This window comes from Bos grunniens, chromosome 29, assembly GCF_055505025.1.
Source record: "Bos grunniens cultivar Pamir isolate PY7600 chromosome 29, Bosgru_T2T1.0, whole genome shotgun sequence".
In the NCBI taxonomy this organism is placed as follows: Eukaryota; Metazoa; Chordata; class Mammalia; order Artiodactyla; family Bovidae; genus Bos; species Bos grunniens.
In genome coordinates, this window is record NC_141193.1 from 7,961,206 (window position 1) to 7,976,616 (window position 15,411).

Below are 15,411 nucleotides of genomic sequence, written 5' to 3' on the forward strand. Positions count from 1 at the left end.
TTCAAGTTTTTCAACTGTTGCCAACATTTTTATTTTAAAAATAATTGTATTTATTTTTGGCTGCGCTGGGTCTTTCATTGCTCTGCACAGGCTTTCTCTAGTTGTGGAGAGCAGGGGCTGCTCTCTCGCTGCGGTGCACTGGCTTCTCGCTGCGGTGGCTTCTCTTGACGCCGAGCACAGGCTCTGGTGTGCGTGGCCTTAGTACCTGGCTCCTTAGCACCTTAGCTCCTTAGCACCTGGCTCCTGGGCTCCAGCGTGCAGGCTCAGTAGTTGCGGTGCACAGGCTTAGCAGCTCCAAAGCATGTGGGATCTTCCTGGACCAGGGACCCAACCATCATCCCTGCATTGTAAGATGGGCTCTTAATCACTGGACCACTAGGAAAGCCCCGCCAACACTTTGGGAGGTTTCTCAAGAAAATCAGATTGGACATTACCAGGCCACACTTCCCTTCTTCCAGTAGGTGACTGGCTGGCAGATGCCCTCTTTGGATGGGGTAGGCATCCTCCTCGGATCTAGTTTCCTCTCTCCTCCCACTCCCACTTCTTTCCTCTCTTTTCCTGCCTTCCTTTCCCAGGCCCTTGTGCAGTACTAGCTGATAGTAGGTGCTCAGTAGTCCTGAGTATGAAAAATACACAAGACTCAGCCATCAGCATGTGGAGTAGGCTTTAAAATGGGGTGGCCTTACTGGTGGGGGGATGTATTCCATGCAGAGGGGATGGCATGAACAGTAAAAATGGAGACCGGAGAATGCAGGGCTACAGGGATAAGAGTTGTGGCCGAGGGGTATCTCCCAAGTAGGCAGGTCCATTATCAGGAACTCAGGACACCCAGTCCGATCCACTGAATGTGGGACTGAGGCGTTTAATAATTCACAACGCAGTCAGAATTTGATCAGCAGCAAGTGGATGGGAAGGTGCTGGGCTTTGGAGTCACAAAAACTTATCTGAGTGTTCGAGTCCTTGCGTGTCCACAAGTCGCTCCTGTTTCCTGGCTTCTTTAGAACTGGGATATTAACAGCTGTACAGTACAGGGGTGAAGGTTAAGGGAGCGCGTGTACGGAAAGCGCCACCACGATGCTCGACACAGTGGGGGCTCCGCGGTCCACAGTACCCGATCCACCCACACCAGGCACAGAAAGACCAACAGGCAGAGGAGGTCAGGAACCAGGGAAAGACACTGGGAACCTGTGCTCCCGCAGGCGGGGCGCGTGAGGCGGGGCGCCGTCCCAGATCTCGGTCTCGCGCGACCCCTGGGCAGCGTCTCAGCGGCGCGCACGCGCAGACCGCGCCCAGGCCTCGGAGCGGGCCTACCTGGCGACCAGGGTGCGCAGTTGCGCGTGCGCTGAAGGCCTGGTCTGCCTGCGGCAAGAGTTGAGGCTCGGCACGAGGGCGAGCAGGTCAGCAAGCCAGGTTTCGTGCGAGGTCGGCGCCCGCTCTTTTTAAAGAACAGATTTTAGTGGGTACCCTGGCCCAAGCCAATTTGATGAGGCGCGAAGAACCCCTGTAAGAAAGAGCCAGGCCGCGCCTGGGAGGTCCTTGGGTCTGAGGTAACAACTGGCAGCGGCCTGTTTCTCTAGTGAGGTTGGCGCCTTTCTCTGAAGGAGATTTCGGGCCCAGTCCCCATTCCGCAGCCGCCTCCTGAGGCAGCCTTAGAAGCCCCGGGCCCCTTTGGATGCCCAGCGCAGGGCCTCCTGGTTAGGGCGGCGGCCTGGAGCTCCGGTCGGGGTAACCAGGTGAGCAGGGATGGAAGCCAGGCAGGCGCCGAACTATGTCCAGATCCCCTTCCACGGGCGAGTGAGCAGGGCAGAGGTGAAGGAACCCCAGGGACAGTTCTTGCTGCCACACCACACCCAGCACGAAGTGCTGCCTCTGGCACAGATCCAGTCTTCTAAGCCCCCCAGCTCCCTCTCACCACAGCCCCTTAAAAAAACAAAGCTGCACACAAAAGCCATCATTCTGGTTCATAACCATCCTCTAACTCAGGCTTAGGAGTTGGCGTGAAAACATGACTTCTTTCATCAAAATATGTCTTGTCACATCATGTCTTAATGATTTGAATGAATTTCTTGTTTTCAGATGCCTGACTGAATCTAGGAAGTAAGTATCAATATTTGAGTCATAGGTCAGTGAGATCTCTCTGTTCAACTACTCAGGTCCTTGAATCTTGGCATCTGGGAAAGGTATACTTGACCCTACGTCCTTGACTTTTCTGAACTTAATTCCTTAATCTGCACATAGTAGACCTACCACAATATCCAACAGCCTACCTAGAATGTCTAGATATTTTGTGGGTACCTTAAGATTGAGCATATCCCAAAATGGACTCAATTATCTTCCCCTCAAAAACTTACTTTCTAAGTCTCCTTTTTTGGCAGGGGGGAAGAGGTATCTTTATTTTTCAGTTGTTTGTTCAAGCAGCTCACAATCCTTGTCTGGACTTCTTCTTTACCCTGTCAAGTCACCAAATCATGACTAGACGTCTTCTAAACCAGACCACTTCTCTTCATCTCCACTCTCATCACTATAAACCAGGCTATTATCAGCTTCTGCCAGGAACCACAGGAGTCTCCTAACGGAGCCTCTTTCATCTGTTCTGGTTCTGGGTTATTTCCTACATTACAATCAGAGGGATTGTTTTGATTTTTTGGTTTGTTTGTTTGTTTTTTAAACCCACAGATATGTGATCATGTCATCTCTTTATTATGCCCTTCAATGCCTTCTGATTGCTCTTTGGATAGACTTCACAGTTCATAGCCTGGCCTATGAGGAAGGCCCTTTTTCTTTCTCTATCTGTATTTTCTCCCTGGATGATCTTACTGTTCTAATAGCTTCCAATACCATCTTCAAATACCACTTAAACACTGATAACTCAAGTTTATATTTCTATCCTGATTTCCACTCCTTGCATACCAAGAGACCACCCCCTTGACATATCCACAGGATATGTCAGGCCACAGGATATCTAACAGGCCTCTCACGCTTACCCAGAACAGAAAGAGAATGGCAAAAAAAATTTTTTTTTGGTGGCACCAGGCAGCTTATGGGATCTTAGTTCCCCTGCCAGAGATTGAACTTGGGCCCTTGACAGTGAAAGCCCAGAGTCCTAACTGCTGGACTGCCAGAGAATTCCCTAGAATGGCAAATCTTTTTTTTCAGAATTCTTCTCCATCTCAGTAAAGGATGTGTACCATTACCTGTCTAATAGCATAGACCAAAATCAAGAGCCATTCTTGATTCCCACATCTAGTCCATCAGTCTAAAATATACCCCCAATCTAAGTAGTTACTGACTACTAAGACCTCAAAGTCTGAATCTGAAACATCTTTCTGCCCGACTGCTACAACTCTTCAGTTCATCTTTCTCTTGGCAGCCAGAGTACTGTTTCTAAAGCATAAATCAAATAATTACACTTCTTTTTAGGAGACCTGGGTTCGATCACTGGGTCAGGAAGATCCCCTGGAGAAGGGAAAGGCTACCCACTCCAGTATTCTGGCCTGGAGAATTCCATGGACTGTATAGTCTATGGTGTCACAAAGAGTCAGACACGACTGAGCAACTTTCACTTTCAGTAGCATAAAATCGCAACTCTACAATGGCTGGCAGCCTTTATATGATCTGGCTCTTGCCTAGCTCTCTGACTCCGTTTCTTTCTACTCAAGTCTTCATTCTCTGTGCTCCAGTCATACTGACCTTTCTGTCATTTAACTACCAATTATCACAGGGCTTCTGTGCTTGGTTTTTCCTGCTTGGAATGCTCTTCCCCTTGACTTTGTTGTTTCACTTTCCATTAAGGCCATAACTCAGTTTGATCTCTTCTGAAAGCCCTTCACTGGCCACACTAAAGCAGTCTCCCAGTCACTCTCTACTACAAAACCCTGTTTTATTTTCTTCATAATACTTACAGTACTTCAAATTACATTGATTTATTTATGTGTTTATTATTGTTCTCCAAACTTCCTGAAGTCTAAGCTGTTAAAGAATCGTGTCTTTCTTATTACCCCCTCTATCATTGCTGAAAGAAAGGCCTGATACATAGTAGGCTCTCAAACGAGTGATGACTCACTGTTTATCTTTGTAGTCCTAGTTTGTCACGCTTCGTGCCACCTGTGTTCAGAAGTACTATACTTCTCCCTCTTGAAATGACAGCAGTCTCTCTCAACTGAGGACTGTTGTATCTGCTTTTCTTGTACCTGCATCAGACCCCTCACCCACTCGCCATTTGTGCCTTCCCCAACTCATACTCATCCTTCAAATATGAGTCACTTACGTGAAGTTCCCTGACTTCCATTCTAGGTTAGGATTATCTATCATGTTCCTATGTCACCCTGTCCTTTTTTGTAGCAGTCATCATCCGTCAAATTATTTGTAAGCTCTTTGCAGGCAGTTACTGAGTTCTTATTATTCCCCACTTTATCTCCAGCACTTAAGTTTCTGGAACATAGTTGGTATGCAGATAATTGTGAACTGAATGAATAAATATTGAATGAATACAAGATCGAGAGGATCAAATCAGATAAAAATTAGGAGAGCATTTAGCGTGAAGTATAAGTTAGCTGAACTGCCCTGCCTACTTCAATAGATGTTTTTGAATCTTATGAGATAGGGATAGATGGGAAAGGCATTGTATAAACTAAAAGTGCTTTTATAAATGTAAGATTTTATTCATCAGATCCCTATGGTCTGATGATCTTTCAAAGTGCTAAATTTTGTTTCTTAGCAGTTATGCCTGATTCTGTTATATTAGAGATATACTTAGGTGGTAAAATATAAAGATATAAAGAATTGAGGCTAATATTGAGTCTAGGTTAATTCATAAGGTAACTATATACTTGACACCCTTAATTCAGTGAGACTACCTTGCTTTAGCAATACATCTGTGTTTTAGTCTTGCTCTTGATGTATGACCTTGGTCAAATTAGATGATCTCCTCATGTTGGGTTTATCTTTTTGTAAACCTAGTGAATATAATTTTTATCTTCCCAGTATCTCACCAGAATTAAAGGCAGTAAAATATTTCAGATTTCCTGTGTGAAATTTGCTCTCTTTGTATAAAAAGTAATATAGTTTTTTATTAACTTTGTTTCTTCAGAATCTACCATTTTTTCATGCCAAGAACAAAGCTGTATATTTTAGAAGCTTTCTTTTCACACTTTCGTCTGTCTTCTGTCACTAAGACCCTTGAGATATGTACATCAAGGACTCAAAGTTTATAGCTCAAAACTGCAAAAGATGCTTCTTTCTGTTTAGCTAAGGATATTCTCTTCACCATTTGCCCTTCTGAAAGTACTGATGCTTTTTTATCATTTTAAAATCTTTGCAGGTACTGCTTCAGGGCAATTCACCCAGTGGTGTAACCAAAAAATAAAATATCCCTCATTGCCTGCAGTTTTACATCCAAATGCTTTTAGGATTCCTGGGATTAGGATTTTTAGAGTTCTGCAGTGAATTCAGCGTGATGTGAATGCTAATAGGTTGATCTTCATGTGGTGGTTTAGTCACTCTCGTGTCTGACCCTTGCGACCCCTTGGTCTGTAGCCTGCCCGGCTTTTCTGTCCATGGGATTTTCGAGGCAAGAATACTGGAGTGGGTTGCCATTTTCTTCTCCAAGGATCTTCATGTAACAAGCCACAACTAATGGGCAGGATGGTGAGATGAGATACCATTCTATTGCTTTTTCCAAGGAAGGAGCACAGTCCTAGACCTATTGACCAAAGATAATTCTTCCATTAGCTTTTAGGATGGTTAAAATGAAAGTGCAAGAGACATTTAGGTGTAAAGAGTAACTTAAGAAGTTCACTTAATCTCCTTTCTGCCCTATTGAGTTGTTCACTAAGGCCTTTTGATTTTGTTTCAGGACACCTTCCTATCCCTCTGTTAGAAGATTTAGTTACTTCTCCCCTCCCAAACAAAACAAAACAAAATCTGACACAGTTCCAGTTGCAAATATATTTCTGAATAAATGCCAGTGGTGTTTTAAAGATTGTGTCTTACCAGAAAGAGTAGGTAGAAGTCTAATGGGAAAGAATGACATCAGTAGGCAATGAAGTATCTTGGGTAGTCTTAGATCAGCTCTTGTCCTATATCTTAACTCTTGGATTTGTTTTGCTTTTAAAACAGCTATTCTTTATTGAATAACCTATGCATAGAGCACTGCAATAAGCAATTATACATGCGTTATTTCATTAATCATCCTAGTCACCCTGCAAGGTGAGGAAACTGAGAATAGTTCCTTTTGAAAATAGAGCTCAAAGACAAACAAATGTGAAAGAAACCCTTTATATCCCAAGATATAATCCTAAGAAGCTCTAATCCAGAAATGCTGCACTTTGGCTTGATGTCTTTGTACCCAGATTGAGGATGCTATCCAGATTTATGTGATTGACCAGGGTTATAGTTTAATAAAATGATCAGGTGATGTGTTATGGAAAATGTATTAGCCAAAGGATTCAACAGTCTTGGGGGCTAATCCTGGTTCCATACTGAGTTATGTGACCTATAGCAGTCATTTCCTTCTTTGATGAATTCACTTCCTTTTTGTCTCCTCTGAAATGAAGGGCACTTCAGCTATAGGCAAGCATAAATCTCATTGGAAATATAGGTTTTCAGAGAGTTTGGATCTATTTCAGCAAAGACAGGCAGACTTTTGAAACTAGCCAAGGACTTCTGAAGGCAGAAGGAGAAGCCAAGCTTCTGTCCTCAGCCTCAGTTCTAAAACTTGGGTGTTGGATTCATAGCATGAGTGGGATTTCCCTGTTTTTTTTCTTTTGGCCCAAACTCATTAGTGGTCACAGAGCCTGTTATGTTAGACCTGCTCATAAATGTATTTTTAATGAATGCTTATTAAAGCTCTTTTATTAACTCTGCAGAGCATTTTGCCATCAAGTATCACCAGATGTATTTAATGCTGGTACTTCTGTATGATCTTCTCCTTCAGCTTCAGTAGTCATATCATTATCTTCATATTGCATTCAGCACTGATTCAAGTTCTGTGCATTGACCCAAATGTTTCTTTATGTGAGACAAATTACTAAAACCTTAAAAAAATCTTTCCCTTTCTAACATCAGTGCCTATATCTCATTTAAATCTATTACTGGGGAATTTCAAGGAAAGAGTCTTAATTGAGATTTGTCAAGATTTTGTACTGATATTAAAGCTAAACACTTCTCTTGAGGTTGCTTTTCTAGTAAAGCATTAAGAGAGAAACTTCAAATCTATCAAAAGAGCTAATGTTAATATAATTACCCAGCGTTTATGAAGTGCTTTTTACAGCATTATTTCATTTAATCCTCACAGAAATTTCAGGGATAAGTGCATTCCCCTTTTAGAGATGTAGAAATTGAGAAATGAAAAGGCTAAGTGACTTGATTAAGGTCGAATGACTGTTAAGAGGCAGAGCTAGAACTCAAGCCTTCGTCCTCCAATTACAAATCCTGTGTCTTTCCCACTATCCCATATTGCCTATAACTTCTCTTTTTTTGTTTTAAAGGCATCATGTTTTATGATCACCTAAAATTGGCTGAGAGTCTGACCTTTCATCTGTAAGATCTCATCAACTTAATGATATGTTCTTGGGACATAGTGTCACCATGACTGCAGTACTCATGTTGGAAAATAACCTTGTGAATCTTTGAACCACTGCTATATGTGGTTATTGGGGATTATGCTGTCTAATCTTTATTTTCGAATAGAGTAATTAGTGTGTGGTGTTTGTTTCTGAAGCAGGCAGGCAGCAATTAACAGGAACAGGCCCCAGCTAGAAGGGGATTGTTTTTACTTCTCTCAGCCAGCCAGCTGTAGCACAGCACATGAAGTTTCCTCTCTGGATTGTCATTTCCAGCAAATGTTCTTCATTTCCTTTGCTCTGATGGCCCCAGTCCTCAGTCTGTGGTGATTGCATTTTAGAAGAACCCTCTGAATAATGAAGGGCTCAGTTTTTGTGGCAGCAACCTAAGTCTCATCAGGTGGTCCCTGCTTACTTGGTAAAGTCATCTAGCACCAAAAACACTATCAAATCTAGCGTGGGTTCTTGCCATGCCGAGGGCATGGAGAATGTGCAAGTTTTTCTCAGGATGTGAACAGTATTTCCCCTCTGGTAACTCTGCAGTTGGCACCAACTATTTCTTTTCACTTTTGAGTGCAATTCTAGTCTAAATAGTCTCGGGTTTTGGCTCCAGCCTCCTGTCATTCTAATCCCAAGCAGCCAAGATCGGACACTGGGATATCTCTTTACTGGCAGCCCCAGACTTGAACTTTGGAAATTGTGGGGAATGCCATTCTTTGGGCACGTAGATCTTCCAACTGTACATATTAGAGTTCTCCCTGCTGAGTAGGCATGGAATCAGGGTAATATGGAGGAAAGAATAATGAAAATAGTTCTTTATGTGTATATAATATGTTAATACTTGCAAAATGATTTTATAGTCATTATCTTGTTTTGTTTTGTTTTGTTTTGTTTTGCTTTCTAATAACCCCAGGAAGCAGCATGGAAAAGTGGTTAAGACCATCAAGTCTCAATTAACACTGCCTCAATTTGAATTCCAATTCCAAAATCCATAGCCATAGAAAACTTACCTCATCTCTCAGTGCTTCAGTTTCCTCATCTATCATATTTAGATTACTTATTTCATACGCTTTTTGTGAGAATTAAGTAAGATCTATATATAAGGTACTTAGAATAGGGTATGACAAAAAATTGTTGTTAGTTGTTACATACATAAGTTGTTATTATTGTATAAATAATAAAACCAAGGCCCAGAAAAACTATGTAGGGATAATGGAACTGAGATTAAAACATAAATTATTCTTACTTTGTGCTTGTCCTGTCTACCTCAGCTCAGCTGCCTCGGAAATCAATACCTTGCATTGTATATGGGTAGATTTGATCCTAGAAACTCTGGACCTTTTACTCTCGTTATTTATTATTTAAACTTCCATATGAAGAGACAGAAAGTACAAGGCTTATTATCTCTACTTTACAAATAAAAAGAGGCATAGAAAAGTCCTCTGAGTGCATACCAAGTGCTCTCTTGGAGTAGAGGAGGCATGCCGTACTTCGTTCTCCATTTCTTCTTCTGAGTTTCCCACAGAGAGGCCTTTAAGTGAGTAGAGATTCTGGAATAGGAAAAGTAAAACTAGTAAGTGCTAGGAGAGTAGGGGGCAGTCTAGTGGCGCAGGGTCCTCTCATAAGTGGTGAAGAAGAACAGTTGAGAGGTGGGAAGATAAGGCCCTCCTTGGCAAGACTTTAAAACATCAATGTACGTCCTTATTTCCTGCACTGGCTGTAGCAGGAAGGTGTGCTAATTCCTAAACGTCAGAGAAAATTAACAGCAGAGGTGTTCCCAGTTGCCTCTTACTGGTGCGTCCTTTAAACTGTTTCATTATTTGATTTGAGCCCTCTTCACATTGGCCTAGGTTCCAGAGAAAATGGGGGCAAGGGATGAGAACAGATGCAAGAGATATTTGGGAGATAGATTTAATCCTAACAAAAACCCTGTTATCATCAGATGTTAGTATCATTAGTCTCATGGAAAAGAAGTAATTTGTACAAGGTCATAAGGTAAACAGCAAAACTTTAACTTAGGTCTTCTGACTTCAAGTATAAAGATTATCTCAGAATATCATATATCCTCCCCATGCAGGTGGAGAAATGATCCAGGTAATTAATATTAGAAGTGAGCCTGGGACGTGGGCAGTGATACTGAGAACTGGACATTATACTAATGAAGAGATGCTACAGATTGGGCAGGCTTTATTTCCATACATAAGGAACCATATTTAGCTTTTTCGTAATTCTTTAAAACTTCTATTTTATTTAGGTTACTGTTCGGAAGCAATGAGTTTAAAACCTTTCACCTACCCATTTCCAGAGACGAGATTTCTTCATGCAGGACCCAACGTGTATAAATTCAAAATTAGATATGGCAACAGCATCAGGTAATTTTAAAACTAGGAGGGTAGCCTTTACAAACACAGGTTAATACATTCCCACAGGTCATTCCTTCTCTGCCTTCACCAAGTCCAGGAGACTGGCTGAAGCAGCACCTTGTAGCTCTCTTTTCTAGGTATTTTATGTTCTATATATTTATTATTCATATAAGCTTTTAAATTGGTAATAGCATACCTTTGGGGCAGTGGTTCTCAAATTATCTCAGGACCCCTTTGCACTCTTAAAATTGAGGCTTCCAAAGAGTTTTTGATTAAATGAGTCATACCTGTCAATATTTATCATATAAAATCAAAAGAACAATTTCAAATAATTACTTATTAATTTAAAAATACTATAACACTTTATTTAAAATAGCCATATTTTAAAAAATTAATAAGAAGATTGGCATTGTTTATATTCCTGAAACTACCCCAGGAATGCAAGGATAGTTGAGTATACAAAAATCAATCAATATAATACACCACATTAATAGAAAGAAGAGAAAAAATACCGCATGACCCTCTCAATGGATGCAGAAAAGACATTTGACCAAATCTAGCACCGTTTCATGATAAAAATACTCAAACTAGGAGTAGAAGGGAGCTTCCTCAATATAAAGTCTATATGTGAAAAAACCACAGTTTAACAACATACTCAGTGGTGAAAAACTTAATCTTTTTCCTTAAGATCAGGAACAAGATAAGGATGCCCACTTTCATCACTTCTGTTCATCATGGTACTAGAGCTCTAGCCAGAGCAATTAGTCAAGAAAAAAAAATGCATACATAATGGAAAGGAAGAAGTGAAACTATCTCTGTTTGCAGATGACGTGATCTTTTTTTTTTTTTTTTTCTTTTTTGGCTGCACCACATGGCTTGTGAGATCTTAATTCCACAACCAGGGATTGAACTTGAGCTTTTGGCAGCGAAAGCATGGAGTCCTAACGACTAGACTGCCAGGGAATTCCTGGCATGATCTTATATGTGGAAAAACCTAAAAAATCCACACAAACCAACAAAAAACTATTAAACCTTATCAATGAATTCAGCAAAGTTATACTAAATCAACATCAGTTGATTTGTATACACTAGCAGTAAACTAGTAGTAATTTCTGAAAAGAAAATTAAGAAAACAATTTTTCTTACAATAGTATCAAAAAGAAAAAAATTCTTAGCAATAAATTCAACCAATGAGGTACAAGACTTGCACACTGAAAACTAAAAAATATTTCTGAGAGAAAGGAGACCTAAATAGAAAGACCTCTATGGGAATTCCATGGTGATCTAGTGGTTAGGACCCAGAATTCCACTGTCAGAGCTGGATTTAATCCCTGGTCAGGGAATTTAAGATTCCACAAGCCATGCAGAGAGGCCAAAATAATTAATTAATTAATTAGAAAGATATCTGTGTTCATGGATTGGAAGACTTAATATTGTTAAGATGGGAATTCCCTGGCAATCCAGTGATTGGGACTCTGTGCTTTCACTGCTAGGGGCAGAGGTTTGATCCCTGGTTAGGGAACTGTTAATAAGATCCTGCATGCCCTATGGTGCAGCCAAATATACATATTGTTAAGATGAAAACAGTACTCAAGCAATCAGCAGATTCAATGTAATCCCTAGCAAAATCCCAATGGCACTTTTTTTTGCAAATGTACAAACCCAACCTAAAATTCATATGGAATTTCAAGGGATCCCAAATAGCCAAAACAATCTTGGAAAAGAACAGATTTGAAGTACTCATACTTGCCAATTAAAAAACTTCCTACAAAACTATAAGTAATCAAAAAGTGTGGTACTGCATAAGGACAGACTATAACCAATAAATAGTATAGAATTGAGAGCCCAGAAATAAAACCTCACTAACATCTATGGTCAATTGATTTTTGACTAGAATGCCAAGAGCATTCAATGGGAAAGAAGAGTTTCTTTAACAAATGGTTCTGGGAAAACTGGATATCCACATGCCGAAGAATAAAGTTGGACCCTTATCTTACACAATATACTACAGTTAACTAAAAATGGATCAAAGACGAAATTAGAGCTAAACCTAAAACTCTTAGAATAAAACATAGGGGCAAATCTTTATGACTTTGGATTTGGCAGTGGTTTCTTAAATACAACACCAAACACACAGGCCTCAAAAGAAATTAGATAAATTGCACTTAGTTGATTTTATAAAATTTATATGTCTAAGAACCCTACTAACAGAGTGAAAAGGAAAACCACAGATGAGAAAAGATATTTGCAAATCATGTATCTGATAAGAGTTTAATATCCAGAATATATAAAGAACTACAACTCAACAACAAAAAGATAAGCAATCCAATTGAAAATGGACGAAGGACTTGAATAGACATTTCTCTAAAGAAGATATACAAATGGCCAGTAAGCACATGAAAAAATGCTCAATATCTTTAGTCACTAGGAAAATGCAAATCAAAATTGCGATGATATACCACTTCACACCTACTAGGATAGCTATAATTAAAAAACAAAACAACAGTTGTTGACAAGGATGTGGAGAAATGGGAACTTTCATACATTGCTGGTGGGAATGTAAAATGATGCAGATACTATGGAAACTGGTTTAGCAGTTCCTCAAAAAGTTAAAATTACCATGAAGAAATGAAGTTGCTCAGTGGTGTCCGACTCTTTGCGACTCCATGGACTGTAGCCAACCAGGCTCCATCCATGAGATTTTCCAGGCAAGAATACTGGAGTGAGTTGCCATTTCCTTCTCCAGAGGATCTTCCTGACCCAGGGATTGAACCTGGGTCTCCTGCATTGCAGGCAGACACTTTACCGTCTGAGCCACCAGGGAAGCCCTTACCATATGACCATATTACCATATGACCCAGCAGTTTCATTCCTAGGTATATGCCAGTCACAACAGGGCAAATCTTGTATGATTCTGCTTATATGAAATATTAAAATAGGAAAACTCGTAAAGACAGGCTGGGTAAAGGGAAGAATGTGGAGTTATTGTTTAAAGAGCACAATGTTTCAGTTTGTGGAAATAAGTTTTAGAAATAAGGTAGTGCTGACTGCAAGCCATGGTTTTGAATGTAATATTGTATGGAAAAACCTGAACAAAATTTTTGGCCAACCCATTAATTAATGCCACTGAATTATATACTTAAAAATAGTTAAAATGGAAAAGTTGAGGTTATATGTATTTTAGCACAACTTTTAAATGTATAATATTAATTTTAAAATAATGATATACCTATTAAGTTTTAATATATTTTTATTAAAAATAACTATATACTCCAGTATTTTTGCCTGGAGAATCCCATGGACAGAGGAGCCTGGCAAGCTACAGTCCATGGAGTGGCAAAAGAGTCAAACACAACTTTGTAACTAAACCATATTTTCTAAAGCAAAAATTAATGGGAGGATTGACATCACATTAAATTTCTGCAAATCTCATTAATGTCTGGCTTAATAAAAAAACTGCTAGATTATTGTATTTGCTTTTACATTTAATCTGTCGTGAGTTTTTTCTTTTGGTTGAATTACATGAAAAACTCAGCTGTACATATATATGTAGCATTACATATATTTGCCAACAAAGGTCCATGTAGTCAAAGGTATGGTTTTTCCAGTAGTCATGTATAGATGTGAGAGTTGGACCACAGAGAAGGCTGAGCACCGAAGAATTGATGCTTTCAAACCACAGTGCTGGAGAAGACTCTTGAGAGTCCCTTGGACAGCAAGGAGATCAAACTAGTCAAACTAATCCTAAAGGAAATCAACTCTGAATATTTATTGGAAGGACTGATGCTGAAGCCGAAGCTCTAATCCTTTGGCCACCTGATGTCAAGAGCCAACTCATTGGAAAAGATCCCGATGCTGGGAAAGATTGAGGGCAGGAGGAGAAGGAGCAACAGAGGTGGTTGGATGGCATCATTGACTCTGTGGACATGGGTTTGAGCAAACTCCAGGAGATGGTGAAGGACAGGGAAGCCGGCATGCTGCAGTCCATGGGGTTGCAAAGAGTTGGACACTTCTGATCAACTGAACAACAAATGTTTGTAGTAGGGAAAGGTAGGAATATATTAATAGTCTTCTCAGATCATTGTGGATAATCTTCCTTGGCCCTGTGTCAAAACTTGACAAATAACAGTTGTTTATTTTGTTTCTTTTTAAATTTTTATTATTTTTTTAAATTAAAAAAATTGTTTTTTTTTTTTTGGCTGCACAGCACAACTTGTGGGATCTCTCACGCCACAGTAGTAAAAGTGCCGAGTCCTAACCACTAGACAACCAGGAAACTCAGTTTCATTTTTTAAAAATATAGTAGTTTTTTAAAGGTTAGTTGCAATGTGGAATCTGAAATTATATCACTGTACTTTCTGATCTCTGCAACATGAAAATCCATTGGTCTATCTTGTTCTTTGAAAGCTGATCTTTTACCTAGAATGATTTTGTAACCTGAAGTGTTTCTATGGTCGCTTGGAAAATATTGTTTCACTTGCAGATTGTTCAAATGTCAACACGCTTCATTATACAGTATCAAAAAACATATTTGCTAATATCACTACCAATCTTATCAGAAAAATGCCCAAGTATTTGGAAGTTGTCAACCCTACAGTGGTGGATAAAAGTTTTCCAAAATTCAAAATTTTACTTGAAATCCAAAAATTTATCCTTAACAACAAATACTGTCAGTTTTATTGATAAGCTCACTGTTCGCTTTTGAGAAAATGTCTGTCACATTCCCAAGTCTGAATAAGCACCATTGTTTATCTGTCAGCTGACCAGTCAAATAAAATATGAAAAAGCATGTGGTTCAGTTTGCAACCTAAACAGTTGTGCAGGCACTTCTCAAGAGAACCATCATCTTCTGGTATGCCGCAGAAACACTTTATCCATACTTCCTGTTTTATCACAGAATATATTAAAATCCATTATTTGGGGGGTGAGATTTATAGAATTATTAAGGCCTTACTTCTTCCTCTAACATATTAAATGGAATTGAATTTTTTTTCCTGTGTGGTTGCAAAGATGGCTACAATTGCTAGTACAGTTTAGTGCAACTGACTAGATCTGTGCTAAAGCACCAGCATTTTGACCACCACAGATTTTGCACTATGATACAAATGTCAATATAGTGAAAAAGGCAAATAATATCTTAGTATTATTATGAAACTAATTTTGCCCTTGGAGACTCCTTGAAAGGGTCTTGAGGACCCCCGGAGGTCCGCAGATTGCACTTGTACTACTGGTCTAAACAATTATTAACCTTAACGGTGGCAATGTCGGGTCCCGGCAGGGCATGGAGAAGATACTCTGGTACAGCCTGTACCAGCTTTCAGTCTGCACCACCTAGTGAGCTCTTCTTCCCTTGAGCACTGGGTCAGCACACACAATTGTTATTTAGTTATGTTCCCTTAGCTCATTGGAAATGTCATTTTTACTAGAGTCTGTTGTCTCCAGAGCTTTTCTTCTTGGCTCATTTACTTCTTGTCTGTTTACCTTCT

The 15,411-nt window shown here is 39.8% G+C and overlaps 1 protein-coding gene and 1 long non-coding RNA gene across 8 annotated transcripts in view; one reads left to right on the forward strand and one right to left on the reverse strand.

Moving 5' to 3' along the window:
• Positions 1-1,251, reverse strand: LOC147341919 (uncharacterized). The gene is made up of 2 exons (XR_015157973.1): positions 237-1,251; positions 1-205 (listed from the first exon to the last, which is right to left on the reverse strand). It is a non-coding gene; the product is annotated as an uncharacterized LOC147341919 (long non-coding RNA).
• Positions 1,209-15,411, forward strand: part of MAJIN (membrane anchored junction protein) — a 25,720-nt gene continuing 11,517 nt past the window's right edge. The window contains exons 1-2 of one of the 7 annotated variants that reach the window (XM_086385060.1): positions 1,209-1,397; positions 9,817-9,934. In XM_086385060.1, coding sequence (XP_086241186.1) covers positions 9,834-9,934 — 101 coding nt within the window. In that variant the 5' untranslated portion in view covers positions 1,209-1,397; positions 9,817-9,833. Of the gene's footprint in view, positions 1,734-9,816; positions 9,935-15,411 lie in introns of all 7 variants that reach the window. The other 6 variants (XM_086385064.1, XM_086385062.1, XM_086385066.1 and 3 more) reach the window with 6 other exon arrangements.